Raw genomic sequence first — 17,644 nt, forward strand, 5'->3', positions numbered from 1 at the left:
CTCTCTTTGTATTCCTTCTTGTCACCTTCTTTTGATAGATGCTACGATGCAGTTATTTCTTGGTCACTTGTTCTCACGTTTTTGTTACTTAAATTTGTTTGTTTTTTCACCCCAAAAAGTTGTGAGCTAGTAGATAAGTCATTTCCATGTAAGATATTTAGTGATAACAGGAGCCTATATAGACCCCTGGGGGACTTCGGTCAACTAAGTATACAGGGCTTAATTGGGCAAAAAAAAAAAGCATGTTCCGAATATAGTCTGTCATAGGTGTGCTGGTAATCCAAAGTGCAATGTCGAGAGCACATTGTTCTCTACACAGAAACGTTGCAGAACCTGATGCTATGACTGCTTAGTGCTTACACAATGATGTGTGGCTACAAACTCATGTCTAACAGACATGAGTTGTCATGAAAGTAATTGTGAAGAACTTTAATGAGTCACATGTTGCAGGAGAGGAGGGGGAAGCAGTGTCTAGAGAGAATCTAGGATCGCTGTCCAAAATCATCACATCAGAATCAACCTCATTAGGTCCATGGGCCTCCCAGTCCTACAGAGCTGTTGACTGTCAGCTTCAGCGGACTTGCTAAGAGATGACAAGAGTGAAGAATGGGCCAGCGAGGTATTGTCACGCAACGCCAAGAAGCAAAACTACAGCCACAGATATTATTTTAAAACAAATTCCCATAGGGTTTAATTTAAATTAATTTAGACTCTGTAGGCTATTCATAGGGAAATCAAATCAACGCACCTCAAGAACTTGAGGTGGTTGTTTTGAAGGTTTTAAAACAATTTAAAAATATTTTCCTTCTGGGGGGCCTGGCAAAACAGTTTTTAAGAGCTCCCCCTAAAAAGTTTCTACTTAAAATTCTTCCTAAGAAAATTCCTAAAGAGAAGTCTGGTCAGATTCATGAAATGGGGGCTTGGGCTTCAACACAACCAGGTCTGTTTGGGTTTGGATTCTAACTTTCTGGTCCATTAAAATCTCTAAAGTAGTGGTTCTCAAACATTTTCATATCAAGACCGGACCCCAAATTGACATGTATTTGGCTGAAAATAGCTTACAGTATTTACAAGCTCAAAAAGAGCAGCAATGGGGATGCATTGTGAGTTTGTAGATCGGTAAGTATAAAATAGGTATTCCTCATTTTTCTGTGACGTCAGACTTTGGTGCTCTAAGGTAGGGAAAACTGTTTGATGCTCCTATTTCATGGAATACCTTACAACTCCAGCTAAAAATTAACACCCCAATTTCCTATGGACAATTTAATGACTTACTCTTATACCTACCTCAATATGTGATTGTTTTTCATTTACACATTTTCTATTAGGTCTTATTTTGTTGTTTCTGTGTTTTTTTATGTTGTATTGTTGAATTGTAGAATGTACTGTTGATTTCTCTTGTGTGTGTAATCTTAATCTTGTTCTGTAATCTCGACAGCATTGCAAATGAGGGTGAACCTCAATGCTCTTTTCGAGAATAAATAAAGGTTTCAATCAATATGAATAGGAGTGATGTGATAGATTCCTGAAACTAGTACATACCATAAAATATACTTATCATGAATGCTGATTTATTTCTGCATTAGGCCAATCACAATTTAGCAAAGGTCAACAATGTCAAATGCAAATATTAACAACAATTTGAAAAACTGTATTTTTATTTTAAATGTGGAAAAATACAACCATCAACTATCAATCAAATAACCTGAAGAAAGTGGAGAATAATCTATTTAAAAAAAGCTTCTTTGGTGCTGGTGAAAGAAGCATCCTGAGAAATAATCAATGTTCAACTGTTTTATCAACTGGATATGGACTGTAATCACCTAAATGTCCACACACTACCTTCATATCTCATGGGAAGATTATTATACACTTACTAACAATGTTTGAAACTTTGTCTGCCCCAAATTACTTATTTTTTCATGTGTAAAAAGAACACTACATATCTATAGGTAAATACAAAATAAATGAGTTATTATTTATCTTTAGGTTATCACATATTTACAAAATAGGTTTTGAGTGTTGCCGAGCATTACTACGCAAAAATATTCTATATCATATTTTAACCATTTACAATTAGATTGTTGAATGGGATGGATAGCTCTGTTTTCGTATTGGCAGTATACAGTATAACACATTGTAAACAATGAGGGCTTCAACTGCAGCTACACAGTCATTGTTTATACCATTTTAGGAGACTATTGTGAAATTATTTGTGAATTGATTTATTCATCACATGAGTTTATGGGCGACATCTTTGTTTTCTCAAGTCCACTATATATACTTTGCAGCTCATTAGTAGAAACCTTTACAAGAGTTTTAGGTGACAAACTTTTGTTGATCCCAGTGTTGTGATGACACTCAGACACCGGAATTGAGTCTGTGCTGTCTGATTTCAACAACGTAGATCCTGCATTTAATTTGCCAGACAGTCTAGTGCTGGGAAGATTCTCGCTTGGTGCAGTAGAGGTGGGGATCTGATAAGGGCTGAATCGCAAGCTTGATGGAGAGGTGCTGAGCCTGGCGTTTCTGTGCAGGACGGAGGTTGCTGAAGAGGTGAGGAGTGCTGGGGCCATTGCGGCCGCCGCTGCCATATAGTTGTATGGATATGGGAAGAATCCTGCAAAAGGTGTCACCGGAATTCCCTGAAAGAAAATATATAACAAAAAAAGGGATTGTCACCATTTAGCAAGTTATGGTGGCACTTCACCCATTTTCAACCATATCTTCATATAATTGGCCCTCACTAATGCTCATTATAAGCTCACTCTGCGTCTCATTGGTGGGCAATAGTCAGTTCCGAAACCTGCCTACCAATGACATCATCAATTGGGATTTGAAGGTATATAGAAGCCATTGTTCTGCATTAACGTATTATACAGTATATCTATTTTTAATTTTTTTGAAATGACCAAACCGGCCTTTGAAGTCACTGGTAGGCAGGTTATTGAACTGTCCACAGCCCTCCTCTGAGACACAGAGCGAGTAGACAGAAATGTATAATCGTATAATGAGCAAATTAAAGAGGACCAATTATATGAAGATAGGTTGAAAATGTGGTGTTTTATTCACTGTCACTAAAGGATTAATTAAAGGATTTCTGAACAATGTAAGGTGAAAATAATTTAGGCTAAAGGATGCATTTCTGCTTAGTTCTTAGTTTCTGCTTAGCCCACTCGATACACAAATGCTTAATTAAATGTACTTTCATCTATGCTTCAAGCCTACCTGAGATGCCAAAATGTGCTGCGACAGGTGGAACAGGAAGGAACTCGAATAGCTGATGCTTTGAGAAGTTGAGCATCTGTTCTCAAGTCCATTTACCCCTGACAGATAGGCAAACAGGTGTCCCTTACCAACAGTGGACAATGAATCTGGAACCACTGCAAACTGTCCAGAATTCAATGGCTTTAAAAACTGTTGACTTTGCAAATCCGGGATCACCAAGCGCTGTAGGCAACGAGTCTCTGTTGGCACAAGTGGAGGTAAGATTCCATCTTTTATTTCACTTAAAACACCACTATTTAAATCCCTCTTCTGGAAATCTTTCTTATGGTGGTGCTTAATGTCTGAGACACTGAACGACACCTTTTCTTCCCTTGACCCATAGTCACTGTTCTTGAGGTCTGAATTGGTCCTTGGTGTTTCCTTGCCCTTTTGGCCCAAAGGAGACGTACAGGTTCCAGTATCTTGGGACTCAACATCCTGTCCAATGTTGCTGTTTTTCTCATCTGAGGAAAAATAATACATTGCTTTAAAATAAATATCTGAAATGAGTTTAATCAAAGGTGGATAATGACATTAAAAGGGCATTAGAATTACTGGCTGCAGCTTCATTGCCCCGAAGCTCAACTAAAATGTGTAGTGGTCTTTTACAATCATGCAATACCAATAGAGCAAAAGAGCTGGGAATTGAGTGATGTGAATTTTACATAACCACCTGGATTCAAACCCAGATCTTCCACAGGGAAGCCACACATCTATAGCTTAGCCAAAGGAGAATCCCCCTTGACTAATATATTAGGCTTCTGGTCTTCATTCAGACAGGTCTACTCTCAAATTTGATCATGTGGCCATTCTACAAAAAGGCTCAATCTAACCAATCTTTAAATAATGTCAAATTCAGCTATCAAGTTAACATAGGTCTAAAGTCTCTACTTCAAATGATCATGATCTAAAATGGACTAAATGTCAAAACCACATAGCTACCTAAGTATAAAAGCCACCTCCCACTGACAATTTAGAAGAATTAACTTGGGACGTAAGGGTACCACAATGCTCATGACTGAACACAGTTTCACTGTACAAGCCGTTTGTACTTAGACATGCATGGCTTAATCTTTGAGACCACCTGAAGCCGGTGTTGAGACAAGCATATGCTACTGGCAGGATCAACCAGGTAGGCCTCCTGTTCCGCCGCGGGGCAGGATCAACCTACCAGGCAGGGTCAACCTACCTGGTTGATCCAGTAGCATATGCTTGTCTCAAAGATTAAGCCATGCATGTCTAAGTACAAACGGCTTGTACAGTGAAACTGCGAATGTCATGAGCATTGTGAACACATCACTTTTTGGCAAGCGACACTGCCGTGTGGTGGAGTATCAATTGAGCTTCACAGAGAAAGGTTATTCTGTTGCAGCAAGTATTGAGAGCTGCTTTATATTGCCTTCAAATTACCATGCCTATTAATATCATATTGATGGCCAGTGGCCACTAGAACCGACTGCTTTCGCTATTTAACTTGTACAATCCTGGATGGATTCTTTTTTCATATTTTCACTCTGATGTTTTGTGCACTATTCCGCTGTTGTTTTTGTGTCATCTGTGGCTGTGTTTGTGATAAAGAAATCAGACACGCCCCCCTCCTACATAAACCCATTGAACTTCAAACTCCATGTTAGTGGTTAACAATGAAGTACCCAAAGGCTGTTTTTATATATAGGCCTATTTTCGTTTTCCCCAAATCAATGCTTTCTACAAAGCCAGGCACTACATATATGCAGAAGAATGAATAGTCTAGCCTGAAACCCATTTATACATGAACACTTTCAGCATTCATGTATAACTTCAGGACTACGTTGTTTATGCATTTTAATGATTAAAAGCTATCGGGTTACTGTCTACCTCGACTTGCAGGGTTAGATACTTCAAGAGGAGAATGAACCCTGGTGCCTGGATGATCACTGGACTCATCAGAGTCTGCGCATTCCTGATATTCCTTGTGTAGCGACAGATGGTTTGGGTACTTCCTGTAAATCAACCTTTGATTAGTAAATCCACCTGTACATCAATATTATAGTGCGGTAAGAATTAGATATGGTAAATCTGTTTAATATGCATCCTGGTTGCAAAACAAGTGGCTCATTTCACACAGGCTATGTAGCAGCCTACCTTTTTTCTCGTCTACCATTCCCTGTGTCTCTGAATCCTTTAGCAAAAGGATTGTTATCAATTTTTAGCTGTGTAATCTGAAGAAGAAGGGGAAAAGGATAAGGCTGTCATTGTGCACATTATGTAAGAAGTTGAAAGGTGTTTAGATTTTCTAAGCTATACAGAAAGTGAGTTCAAGTCCATGAGGCCCTTGTTGGTCGCAGCCAATTAGGCCTCTCAGTAAAGTAGTCCTTGAAAATAATTGTGTACTTTCCTGCAACAATTTGTTTAGAGTGAGAGTAACAGAGAAAGTAAGAGAGGAGAGAGAGAGAGAGAGAGAGAGAGAGAGAGAGAGAGAAAGTTTACCTTATCATTCTGATACGCCGTGACCGCAATGAACTCTGTCTCGGGGAAGACATAAGTCCGGAAGTTGCAGCAGGGCAGCTTCATTACATCATTAGCTCTCACAATATGAAATCTGGGCTGATATTTATGCATAGAATTCAGAATTGTCTGCAGAATGAGAGAAAGACAGTGCATCACATTGTTTTGCAGCTGCAGTTTATATAGCCTGCATAGACATTTTGTAACCATGTGTGATGACAAACATAACACTAAGGAATGTGGAGGTGACAATATTACAGTTTGATTTTCTTAAAATCTCATTTGTGAGATATGACCTTTGTCAGGCTCCCGTAGGCCTGGCGGAGATAACCTATAGCCTAACAAGGCCCATCTTTTACGTGATCGTCACTTGATTTCTTAAACACGTCATTTTAAAGAAATGGTTGAGTTAAAATAACAATGCTATAGCACCTCTATCCATATATATGGCATAAATAAACTATATTTCTAATTCACTACAGAAGAAAACAACATACTCAAGCTGGCGGAGCAAGTTAGAAAGCCCTGGGGCCAGAGCACTTGACAACACCCCCCCCCCCCCCCTCAACCCCCAACCATTAGGTTCAGAAAAGCACTGTTGCATTATGGTGCTAGATAAAATAACCCATTAAACCTTGACCTTACATGCTTTAAACATTGTTCAAAGCATTTGAGACATCATCCCTCTTTACGCCATTTTAATGTAGTTTGCTTAGTTAAAACAGACACACACAGGTAAACAAAACACTACACTGCCTGCCCATGGCAGTGGCACATGCACAAACCATGCACGCACGCACACACGCAGGCACGCACGCACACAAGCAAAGGTTCCAGCACCATGGACAGCTATCGTGTCATTTTTAACTATGTAACTATGTGCTGGGCGTGCCTACATGCTGCTGTGCACAATTATCCTATTATACAAACAGTGGCGTAAAGTAACTAAGTACATTTACTCAATTACTGTACTTAAGTACAATTTTGAGGTATTTTTTACTTTACTGGAGTATTTCCAATTGTCAATACTTTTCCTTCTACTCCACTACATCTCCGAGGCAAATTATTATACTTTTTACTTCACTACAAATATTATTTGATTTTTTTTGTTACTAGCCTACTTTGTAGATTTGTATTATTATTACAAAACATTAAAAACTTCAGCCCTATATACATTTTGGCCATTTGAAAATAGACGATCTACAAGCTCACAATGGTCACCATGCACCATGCATTGTGAGCTTGTAGATCTGCTATTTTCAAAAGATTTTTATACACTTACATTTTGAAAACTTGTGAAACGGGACATTCTGAATAATGAGTAGCCTACTGTCTACTTTTGGTACTAGTACATTTCGATGCCAAAGTGCCAATACTTTTGTAGGCTACTTTCACTCAAGTAGATTTTGAATACCGAACTTGTACTTATAACGTATTATTTCTACAATAGCGTATTGTTAAGTAAAACACGTGAGTACTTTTTCAACCACTGCATACAAAGGTCGATGTGACTGCCGAGTCCGGGAGTTCTGAACTTCTGCCCCCCCGTACACAAGCAACTGAAGTTGAAGCACATAAACACACATAAAAGAAGATGCAATAATAATGCGTTGCCTATTATACTTACAAATCCATGCTTGTCCGAAATATTATTGGTTAATTTGAGTTTATTAAAAGCAACCGGCTTGGTCATCCACTGCTCCCCTTTAGAAGGACTATCAGGGTGGATGTACATTCGTCTGGGCATCTCCGGGTCAGCCTGACCAGCTGCTATCCAGCGGGAGTTATGGAACTTATAGCGACAGTCATCCGCAGCCACAATGTCCATCAGTAGAATATACTTTGCTTTCTTATCCAGACCACTGACGCGAACTTTGAAAGGAGGAAACATTCTCCTGTAGAACAGAATAAGAGCAGGCTATTAAATTAACATTGAGGGTATAGGCCATATAGGCAAAATAAACCCTTAAAGAATTGTATTGATTATTGTATTTTTTATTTGGATCCCCATTAGCTATACTACCTTAGCAGCAGCCTACTCTTTCTGGGGTCCACACAAAAATAAATTGCATTACATAACATGAAAACATATTACATGACAGTATAAGAAAAAGTATATATTTTTTTAATACAACCAAATGTTTTTTTTTTTTTTTTAACAATCTCAAATATATGGTGAACTCATTAAATAAAACAGTCTTAATTAACAGACAATAAACATTACAAGCCGTTATAGGCTTTTCATACATGGATGTAAGATTAATAAGTTACTTTAGGTCTACTTTTGAAAGTGTTTAGATGATCTCATCCAGTCATAGACATGTACATGCCATATATCCATTTACATTTACTTGCCATTTGGATCGAATTAGTTTGTCTCTAAACCAGTGGTTCTCAAAGTGCATTCCAGGGACTCTCTGGGTTCAAATGGAACCAAATGGGTCCATTTGGTTCCATTTACACTGTCAGAGTTAAGGAGAGACCTTGAAATGTAAAAGTTTGCTTTACTACACATCTTTACCTCCCCGATTTCGTGATGACCATCTCCGTTCCCATTTTGTAGAATTCATTCCACAAATCCTTAGAATCCAGCGAGACTTTCAGGTCATCATCTTCGTCCACTTGCTCATTTTCTGGCCACAGACTTTTAAAGGGACATGGTGGTGGTGGTGGTGGTGGTCGGACATGGTCTCCACAGCGACGTCCCAAAGCAGCGCACAGCCCTGCTGCGTCTCCAGGCTTGGTGAAAAATGAAGGCTGAGACAGGAAAGATGACATAGAAAGCCCGTGGATTGGGGGATATGCCATCATGACAGACCCGTGTGTAGCCTATGTTGGGTTTCTCATCAGTGCGCGCGGTCACTCCAATCGGTATACTATATCAGTGGTTCTCAACCTGTGGGTCGGGACCCCCAGGGGGGTCCCCATATGATTTTTTTTGTTTGGGGGGGAGTCCACAGATGACAGTGAAGTGAAAATGTAAGGACTTTTAAGACCTTTTCAATACCAAAACAAAAATTTAAAGAGAGAAAAGAAGAAGACCATTAGGCATCAAAAGTAATAATCAACACATTATAGCCTACTATACAAACTGGTCAAACATTGGCCAAATCGTCAAATAATTTACAAAGCTTGTAGATCTGCTATTTTCATTTTTTTTTTATCTGTGGAACCGATCGAGTCAAACAGAATTGAATGCCTCAACTCCTGTATTCCAAGTGCTGCTCGCAGGGTGGGGGTCCCCAGTTCACATATGAATATTTTGGAGGGTCCCCATGCAGTTCAAATATGATTATTTTGGGGGGTCACGGCTTGAAAAGGTTGAGAACCACTGGCCTATAGCCTACTATAGGTTGTAAACTCCAGAGAAGCTCAGATCCATGTCCAAATTTACTGCGCAAGATCTGCGATCACAGAGCGATTAGACTTTACACACTGAGGAATTGGCATCTACAAGAAACTCGAGGATACTTTGACTCTGTCTGGACTAGACAGCTGTCTAATGCATGGACATTAGCCTACTGGCAGCAAGTTCAAGGAGCAGCAAGTTGTGGAGAGCAAAAAGATCCAGTTATGAAAAACGTATCAATTGAAACTCCTTTTAGCCTATTAGTATATCATTTACCTTTACCATCTACTATTGAGTCAAATTCCATTGACTGCCGTTTGTATCGTCTTTTTGGTTTACCCTATGTTATAACCCTATGGGCGTGGTTACTGCCCGTTTCATTTGAACAAACTATGGCCTTTAGTTGTTTTAATTATAGGGGGACGCCAGAAGTCTAATTTAATTTAGTTAGACCAGCCTGGGTGTAATAAAGGAACAACATTGATTAGGCTACTCAAAAGAATGTGTGACATGCCTGCTGTAATAGTAAATTAACATTAAAATAGGTCTATTCATCTAATGTGATGATTCTAGCACTAATTATTATATAAAGAAAGCATTAAGAAGAATGAAATGACTTTGGGTAGGCTGATGATGGCTGACCAACCACACCTGTAGAAAATGTCCTCTCACAGGTTTATTTGGAGCAATCCATAATATCACTTACCCTGCTGAAGCTCAGACCCCAATACAAGTTCTAGCCATGGGGAATTAGATTACACACACACACACGCGCACGCGCACGCACACGCGCACGCACGCACACGCGCACACACACACACACACACACACACACACACACACACACACACACACACACACACACACACACACACACACACACACACACACACACACACACACACACACACACACACACACACACGTGCTATCTGCCTTTTCATAACTCCCTTAATCCCCCAGAGCCTTGCTTGCCTTCAGGTGATTCACCTGCGATATCCACCTGCTGAGCCTGGTTGGCTTCATAACTTTCAGAGACTAGACAGACTTTTCTTGTCTTGTTGCTCGATAATAGTTTGTTCAGGTTCTTGGTTTGTCTGTGTGTTAGTTTGAGTTGTGTTTCAGTTAAATGCAAGAGTGTATGTTTGAGTTGTTGTGTTATACTTTTGTGTGTTCCTGTTAATTTATGTTATGTTATCTGTAAGTAAAGTCTAGTTAAGTGTAGCCTCGGGTACCCATGCATTATTAAGTTAAGTGTGATCCTGGTTTCTGTGTTTTTTCCTGAGTTCAGTTCTGCATTAGGGTCCACCCTGAGTTAAGGTCCTGAGTCCTGACACACCAACACTTACTCTGGAAAGCATAAGAAAATAGCTGCTGCCGTCCTTTGTTTTGTATTGAAAGCCATCAAACTGCTCGGAGCATGCTCACAGATGTGAACACTGTCTGAAGTCATCCACATAGAAGCTGATTCCTCTCACAACTCCATCTAAGCATTGCTTTAGCTCTTCTATTGAGCTCAGTGACAGAGCGGAACGGATAGATCAATGTTAAAACTAGAAAAAGTGCTCCTCGGAGCACAGGTCTCCGCCAGGTCAGGTAGGTTATTGTGGGGCAGCAATGTTCGGAATTAGCCAATCAGGATGGAATATGAAAAATTGGACGGAATCATCTTGATCACTTGACTATATGTGTACCGATTTGCATGATGTTTGAATTTGTAGGAGTAATATAAAAAAGAAAAGTGTTGCAAAATTGGCCTCCTGGTGGCGCTATAATAGGGCAATGTTAAAAGGGTGGCATTTGTTCTTCAATGTAGTGCAAATGTGCGTGCAAAGTGTCACCACAATCGGACGCTGCATTCATGATTTGTGGCATTTTGTTCAAAACGGGCCACTCCTGCAAACTTTAGATGTCAATGTTAGCCAATCAGGATGGAATATGAAAATTTTAAAAGATCCATCGTGATCACATGACTATAGAGATCAAGTGTACCGATGTGCGTGAAATTTGGATAAATTATGAAGGCTTAATATCAAAAAATTTGTTTTACATAAGTCGGCCTCCTGGTGGCGCTATGAAAGGCAAATGTAAAAAATGCAGGTCAGTTGTTTTTCCTTGGCCTCTAGGGAGTGTGCGTGCAAAGTTTCATGCAGATCGGTGCAGTTATAGTTAAAAACACAAATCGTCCATTTATAGCGCCACCATGAGGCTGATTTGAACATTTTCAAGTGGCATTTCTTCCTCTGCCTAGTGGGAATGTGTGTGTGAAATCTCACGGAAATCGCAAGCTGCGTTCATGATTTGAGGCATTTTGTTGAAAACGGAGCAATCCTGCAAACTTTGGAAGCCAACCTTAGCCAATAAGGATGAAATATGGAAAATTGGACAGATCCGTGTTGATCACATGACTATAGAGATACTGTGTACTGATTTGCGTGATGTTTGGATAAAATCTGTAGGAGTACTGTCAAGAAATGTGTTTTGCAAAAAGCGGCCTCCTGGTGGCGCTATAAAGGCTAATTTGAAAAATTTGGGGCAGAGGTTCTGCACTGGCAGCCAGGGAGTGTGTGTGCACAGTTTCGCTGCGATCAAGCCAACGGTGCCGGAGATTAGCTGTACACAAAATGACAGAATGACGGACACACGGACGGACACACGGACGGACGGACAGGGGGCAAAACATACTCTCTCGCCATGCCTTTCGGCCTGGCGGTGACAATAACATCCAGGGGTTTGGTACATGGTAGCTCAGAACACAGGAACAATTATTTGCTGTCTTGATGTCCATCCATGGAGTAAATTGGTTGTTTATATTCTGAAACATATCACAGCTTCATACCATGCGGATGTGCTGCGGCCTGTGCTTATGTTAGAGGCATTGCTTTCTGTTACCTACCTTGAACAGACAGATGACAAGAAGAATTTTGGTGAAAGTACTGTGGTTTGCTGGAAAGTATTTAAATACTGAATAAAATTGAGAGGTGAATATCCATGGAGTTCTGTTAGTGGTGCTTCTCTGCACTAAAGGCTGTATCTCACGTAGACAAAAGACACCACAATACTGTGGTGTCTTTTGTCTACGTGAGATACAGCCGAGAAGATTCAGCAGAGAAGAATTAAAAGTGGTTTATTTTTCACTCATTCATACAGGTTCAAGCAGTGAAATGTTGGTAGGACAGTAAAAAAAATGGACCAGTCCATGAAGTGACTGACTCAGGCTGCACCATCATGAGGAACATTAGGATAAGGTTCATTATGAAGTGCGGCCCTCATGTCAATTCTTATAGTCAGAGTTCACTCATTATTTTCCTGGGTGCATGCAGCTATGGATATTAAAAAGTCACGGAGAGACTGGAATAAAAGAAAACAAAGGGAGCAGAATCTAACAGTTGTGTGTTTTGCCATGTTACTTTTCCTGGCTTAGTCACCAGCACTGCTCAACTTATGAAAGTATGACATTTCATGAAATTTAGAGTGAAAGGCGTGTCTGCCTCCACGAGGATCTCCTAATGGAATTTATTCACAGCTGGCTGTTAATTGCAGTCCAATCCACTCTGTCATTTTAGAGTGAATTAAATTCAAGTAACCGGATGAGTGGACATGCTGTACCTGATTCAAAGTCATCTGCCTTCAGTGTCAGTCAACGCAGTGCAGATTTAACCTCTTCCCCGTCATTAATTGTAAGGAAAAGATCATTGGTCCAGTAATTGACACAGTGGTTTTCAGGCCAAATGGTCTTTGGCCTTTCATAACATTAGAAATTCTGTGTCCATTGAAAGGTGTTATGCTTGCCATATTCTGTAAACCTTCAGTTGCTCCCAGTCTTTTTAACCACTTAAACCCTCTATACCTAGTAATCAAATACTTGGTTGATCGGGGTCGGCTCTGTACTTGGGCCGCTCTTTTTTTCCGTCTACACCAATCTTTTCACAGAAAATAGCAGATATACAAGCTCACAGTGCGTAACGTTGTTATTTTCTGAAAATGTTCCCCCCAGCGTAAGGATGCTAGGTTTCAAGTTGTTAATATGTTGGTAGTCTTTGATTCTTCTTCAGCACCATCCCACCTCCCGCTGACAAAATGTCTCCATTGATTGTACTGTGCTGTCGGTGAGACAATGAAACACTTAAGTTAATACTAAAAGCAAGCATTTGGAAATGGGTCAGTTTTTACTCTCTCACTATTTTACTGTGCACATTAAAGATTTAACTAATGTTTGTGAGAGAGCCCCATTGTCTGACACATGAGGCTAATGCAATCACCAGAGAATGTTATGTTACATTATAGCTGGTTACAACTTAGGGACCAGCGCAGTCTCTGACTGGGAGTCAGCGCTAATCTCATTACACAGAGGCTCCTGCTTTACAGACTCCAAATAAATTGGTCCAAATTAAATCAGGTGCTGATGAAGGTCCTTATCTGACCGAAACATTGACAAATAAAGAGGGGGAAAGTGTTGGTGAAAAGCTCTTTTCTAAGGGGATTTACTCCCAGCACCACAAACATTTTTGGGAGTATGCATGATGATCTCTCTGTAAATTAAATCATCATGAGGTTCAACAGGGTCGGGCAACGGCAACCATTCACAGTCTTGTGTACAGTTCTGACCTTCACAGTCAACTGAGGCCAGTAGGAGTTACTTAACCACTTGAACCCTCTGGCATTCCATCGAACATGTGGCAAAATAGGCAAACATTCTGGGAAAATTAGCTGTAGATCGGCTATTTTTGGCAAAGAGATACAGTATGGTGTAGTAGAGGGAAGAAAGGAGGGGACCAAGTATGGACCCCAGGGGGACTCCTGTCAACTAAGTAAATACTGTAAGATTTAATTGCGGTTCAGCTTGCCAGTCACGTGGATGCTACAGGCCTCTCCCTGAATATTTGCTGTTACAGTACATGATTTACTCCTTCTCTTTTTGAGCCTTCCAGCTCCATACATGCTTTCCCAGGGTTCTAGAAGTGTCAATAATCCCTTCAATGGGATTACTCCTTGATATACTCCTGCATTCTTTCATAATAGAGCTGCCTTTTTTGCTCTTCTCCATTCTATTGCCTCTTCAAAGCCACATCTGGGGCAACGAAGGGGAACAAGGCATGTTTCAATATTCTTTAAACTCTTAATAGCAGGGAGAGTACCTTAAATGTCCAACGAGCACGGTGCTTTCTACGCTGCCGCCTTGTGTGCTTGCTTCATGGAAGCAGAAGGGAGCTTTCATATCCAAACAAGTCTGCTTCCATGCCTGAGGGTATGTGACGGATGGGAATTGGGAGCGGAGGGGCTCAGACATATTCAATATTACATGACATTCAGAAATACATTTGTGGCAGGGGTTCACAAACCTTTGCAGTTTGAGACCCAAAAGAGAAATGTGTTGTCTCCCTGGGACCCAAACTTACGAAATGCATTACGAATTAACTACTTAAGCTCGCAAAAATTATTAAAATAGCAGATATAAGCGTTGCGATGCAACGTGTCTTGACTTGTGAGCCAACGCGTTTGAGTAGATCTGCTATTTAAAAAAAAATTGGAACATTTCTGAAAAAATGATTTTATTTATTTATTTAGAAATGTCTGAATCTTTAGAAAAATTAGAATTATTTTGGAAAAAAGAAAGAAAGAAATTGGTTATTAAAAAAAATAATATATATATTCACTTGTGACCCATAAAACGGGTCTGCAACCCAAAATGGGACACAACTCTATGATGTTTTGGGAAACATTGCATTGTGGAATGAAGACAATGAAGACAAGCTCTTCCAGAGCAAAGGATCTCCTAGCAATCAACTTCTAGACAGTAAGTTCTCTTGAATGCCTGTTTACTGTTGTAATTACCTCATTATAGAATGCATTAATTGCGTGACTGATTTGAAATAGCAGAACAAAAGTTGTACAAAACACAGGCATTTGTGAGTTCCGTTGTCAGACAGGGATTCCCTGGTACTGAGTATACATGCAGAATAACCTGTGATAAAGAATCAACTCATGTTGTCTGAATTCCTCTGTTTGTGTCTTTTCTTTGTCACACCACATCTGAGTTCTAGTGCAAAAGCCCGCACGCACGCACGCATGCCTGCACGCACACGCACACGCACACGCACACGCACACGCACACGCACACACACGCACACACGCACACACACACACACACACACACACACACACACACACTCACAGTTGACTCATCTAATTCCTAATTCCCTGCCGGCGATTGAGGCAGCTCTTAAGTCACCAATTTTGTATCCCTATGTGTCCTATTTTCAGTTAAGGTGAAGTCAGGACGACACTGTAGCCCAGGGAACAGTCCAACACCTCCTCTGTCACTAGCCTGGAAACCAGACAAATCTGCCAGAGCAAGATTCCATTTGCTCTTAGTCTGGCCACGCCATGCAGGCTACTCTGTCACTGCCAGAGCCAGCACCGTCACACAGACTCACTCAGACACCTTTATAAATCAAAGCAGTCTTCAGCTGGTTGCACGACAGCAGAGTAGCCTAAACTTGAGTTGGAGTCATGTCCAGCAATCATGGATCAATCAGGATGTTGAGGCAAAGACAGTCAGACACTTGATTATTTCTAGGATAGAATTACACTTGGGTTTTTCCTATACCCTATACAACGATACCCCTTGGGAACACATGCCCCTCTGCTTATGCAATACCCATTGTACCTGTTGTGAGAGTACGTCTTGTACCAGTTGTCAGAGTACTTAAAGGGATAGTTCACCCCCAAAATAACTTTTTTTCGATCAATTACTCACCCCATGGAGACTTGAATTCATGGATATTATTTAGTTTTTGTCGCATTCCTAAGCCAATAATTTGATCCGCCGGTCCGCTGGTCATCTAATTATTGGCTTAGGAATGCGACAAAAACAAAAAACAAATGTATTGGGTAAACTATCCCTTTAATGCAGTAATACCCTTATCATACTTGGAGGCCAACCGATGACGTCAGCACTATAACGTCATATTGGTGACATCAGGTATATCCATACATTGGCATACAATGGACACAGACAGGACAGAGAGACAACCAGAGAGAACGACAGACAACCAGACAGACAGATACAGAGGACTCCATATATGGGCATTAAATAGGACAGATAAAGAGATTTGGGGAATTTTTGGTTCTGGACAACTACTGGTCAGACCAAATTCCCACTTGGCACAACACATACACATGAAACACACAGGCCAGTGTTCTCTGCCGAAAGAAACACCAGACCTTCCTTTTACACATAGAAAGGTGATGAATCACACCGTCATTTCACATGAAGATGCTAGTCAGTTAGTCTAGTACACATGATTGGAAAAACAGCCAGGCTTAACCTCACATTTAAAAATGAATTATTCAACCTTCGCGTCATGTGACTGAAGAGTTTGAATGCTTTATTGCACGTCCTCAGCATATTAAGAGATAATGCTGCCTGAAACGACAGATAGCACATGGGTTTGTGTGTGTGTGTGTGTGTGTGTGTGTGTGTGTGTGTGTGTGTGTGTGTGTGTGTGTGTGTGTGTGTGTGTGTGTGTGTGTGTGTGTGTGTGACAGATAGCACATGGGTTTGTGTGCGTGTGTGTGTGTGTGTGTGTGTGTGTGTGTGTGTGTGTGTGTGTGTGTGTGTGTGTGTGTGTGTGTGTGTGTGTGTGTGTGTGTGTGTGTGTGTGTGTGTGTGTGTGTGTGTGTGTGTGTGTGTGTGTGTGTGTGTGTGTGTGTGTGCGCGCGCGTGCGTGCGTGTGCGTGCGTGCGCGTGTGTGCGTGTGTGTGTGTGTTGTTTCTATTAAGTTACTGCATCTGTGGGATTTTTTCATACTAGAGGTTTTGGGCCACTATGCAGCCCTCACACCTGCATCGGCACTGCCGATCCGACCGATATGTCATAGTGTCTGGGCTTTGTCAGAGTACCCGTTGTCCCCGTCTGTCTGTATCCCTTTTGTGCCCATATGGAGATTTATTTATCTGTCTGTCTAACTATTTCCATAGACAACGCCCTGGTGACTTCGGTTATAGCAGCCAAGAACCTTGGTGTTATCCTGGACAGTCAGCTCTCATTCAAGGCACACATTGCAGTGGACACTCGTTCCTGTAGGTTTACACTCTATAACATTCAAAGGATAAGACCCTTCCTCACCCTCAGCCCAGCTCCTTATCCAGACCTCAGACATATCAAAACTTGACAATTGTAACTCGCTCCTTACTGCAGAACTGCAGAGAGCATTATAGCATGTTATGTAGACAGATGCCAGGTTAATTTGTTGACCCGGTATATGGTATCCTATAGTTTGTATGGTTTCAATGTACAGATCATGTATTTTATTATATATTATGTATATTATACTGTTTAGACTGATGATAGATTCTTGGTTTACCTTACTGTACTTCTTGTACAGTCAGTCAGATCCTTCACAAGCATTCTTAGCCTACACTCACTGACCACAGGCCTCAGTCCTCTGATTTCCATAACCTGCAGGGCGGGTTCCCATTGCGACTAGAGCGCTGGTCTCTGCCGTTCGGTTCACTAGTCGTATGCTGCTGCATAGA

General features: G+C 40.8%; 1 protein-coding gene across 1 annotated transcript; it reads right to left on the minus strand.

Annotated features, from left to right (window-relative positions):
- Window positions 1-524: 524 nt before the first annotated feature.
- On the minus strand, window positions 525-8,562 carry LOC308090750 (T-box transcription factor TBX3-like; the record flags this gene model as incomplete). Its single annotated transcript, XM_080436014.1, has 7 exons — window positions 525-583; window positions 2,426-2,645; window positions 3,229-3,286; window positions 5,392-5,468; window positions 5,737-5,883; window positions 7,382-7,649; window positions 8,276-8,562. The coding sequence occupies 7 exons, from the start codon at window positions 8,560-8,562 to the stop codon at window positions 525-527; spliced, it is 1,116 nt and encodes a 371-aa protein (XP_080292140.1).
- Between the last annotated feature and the right edge of the window lie 9,082 nt (window positions 8,563-17,644).

Source organism: Gymnoscopelus braueri (assembly GCF_963280865.1).
Source record: "Gymnoscopelus braueri genome assembly, chromosome: 8".
NCBI lineage: Eukaryota > Metazoa > Chordata > Actinopteri > Myctophiformes > Myctophidae > Gymnoscopelus > Gymnoscopelus braueri.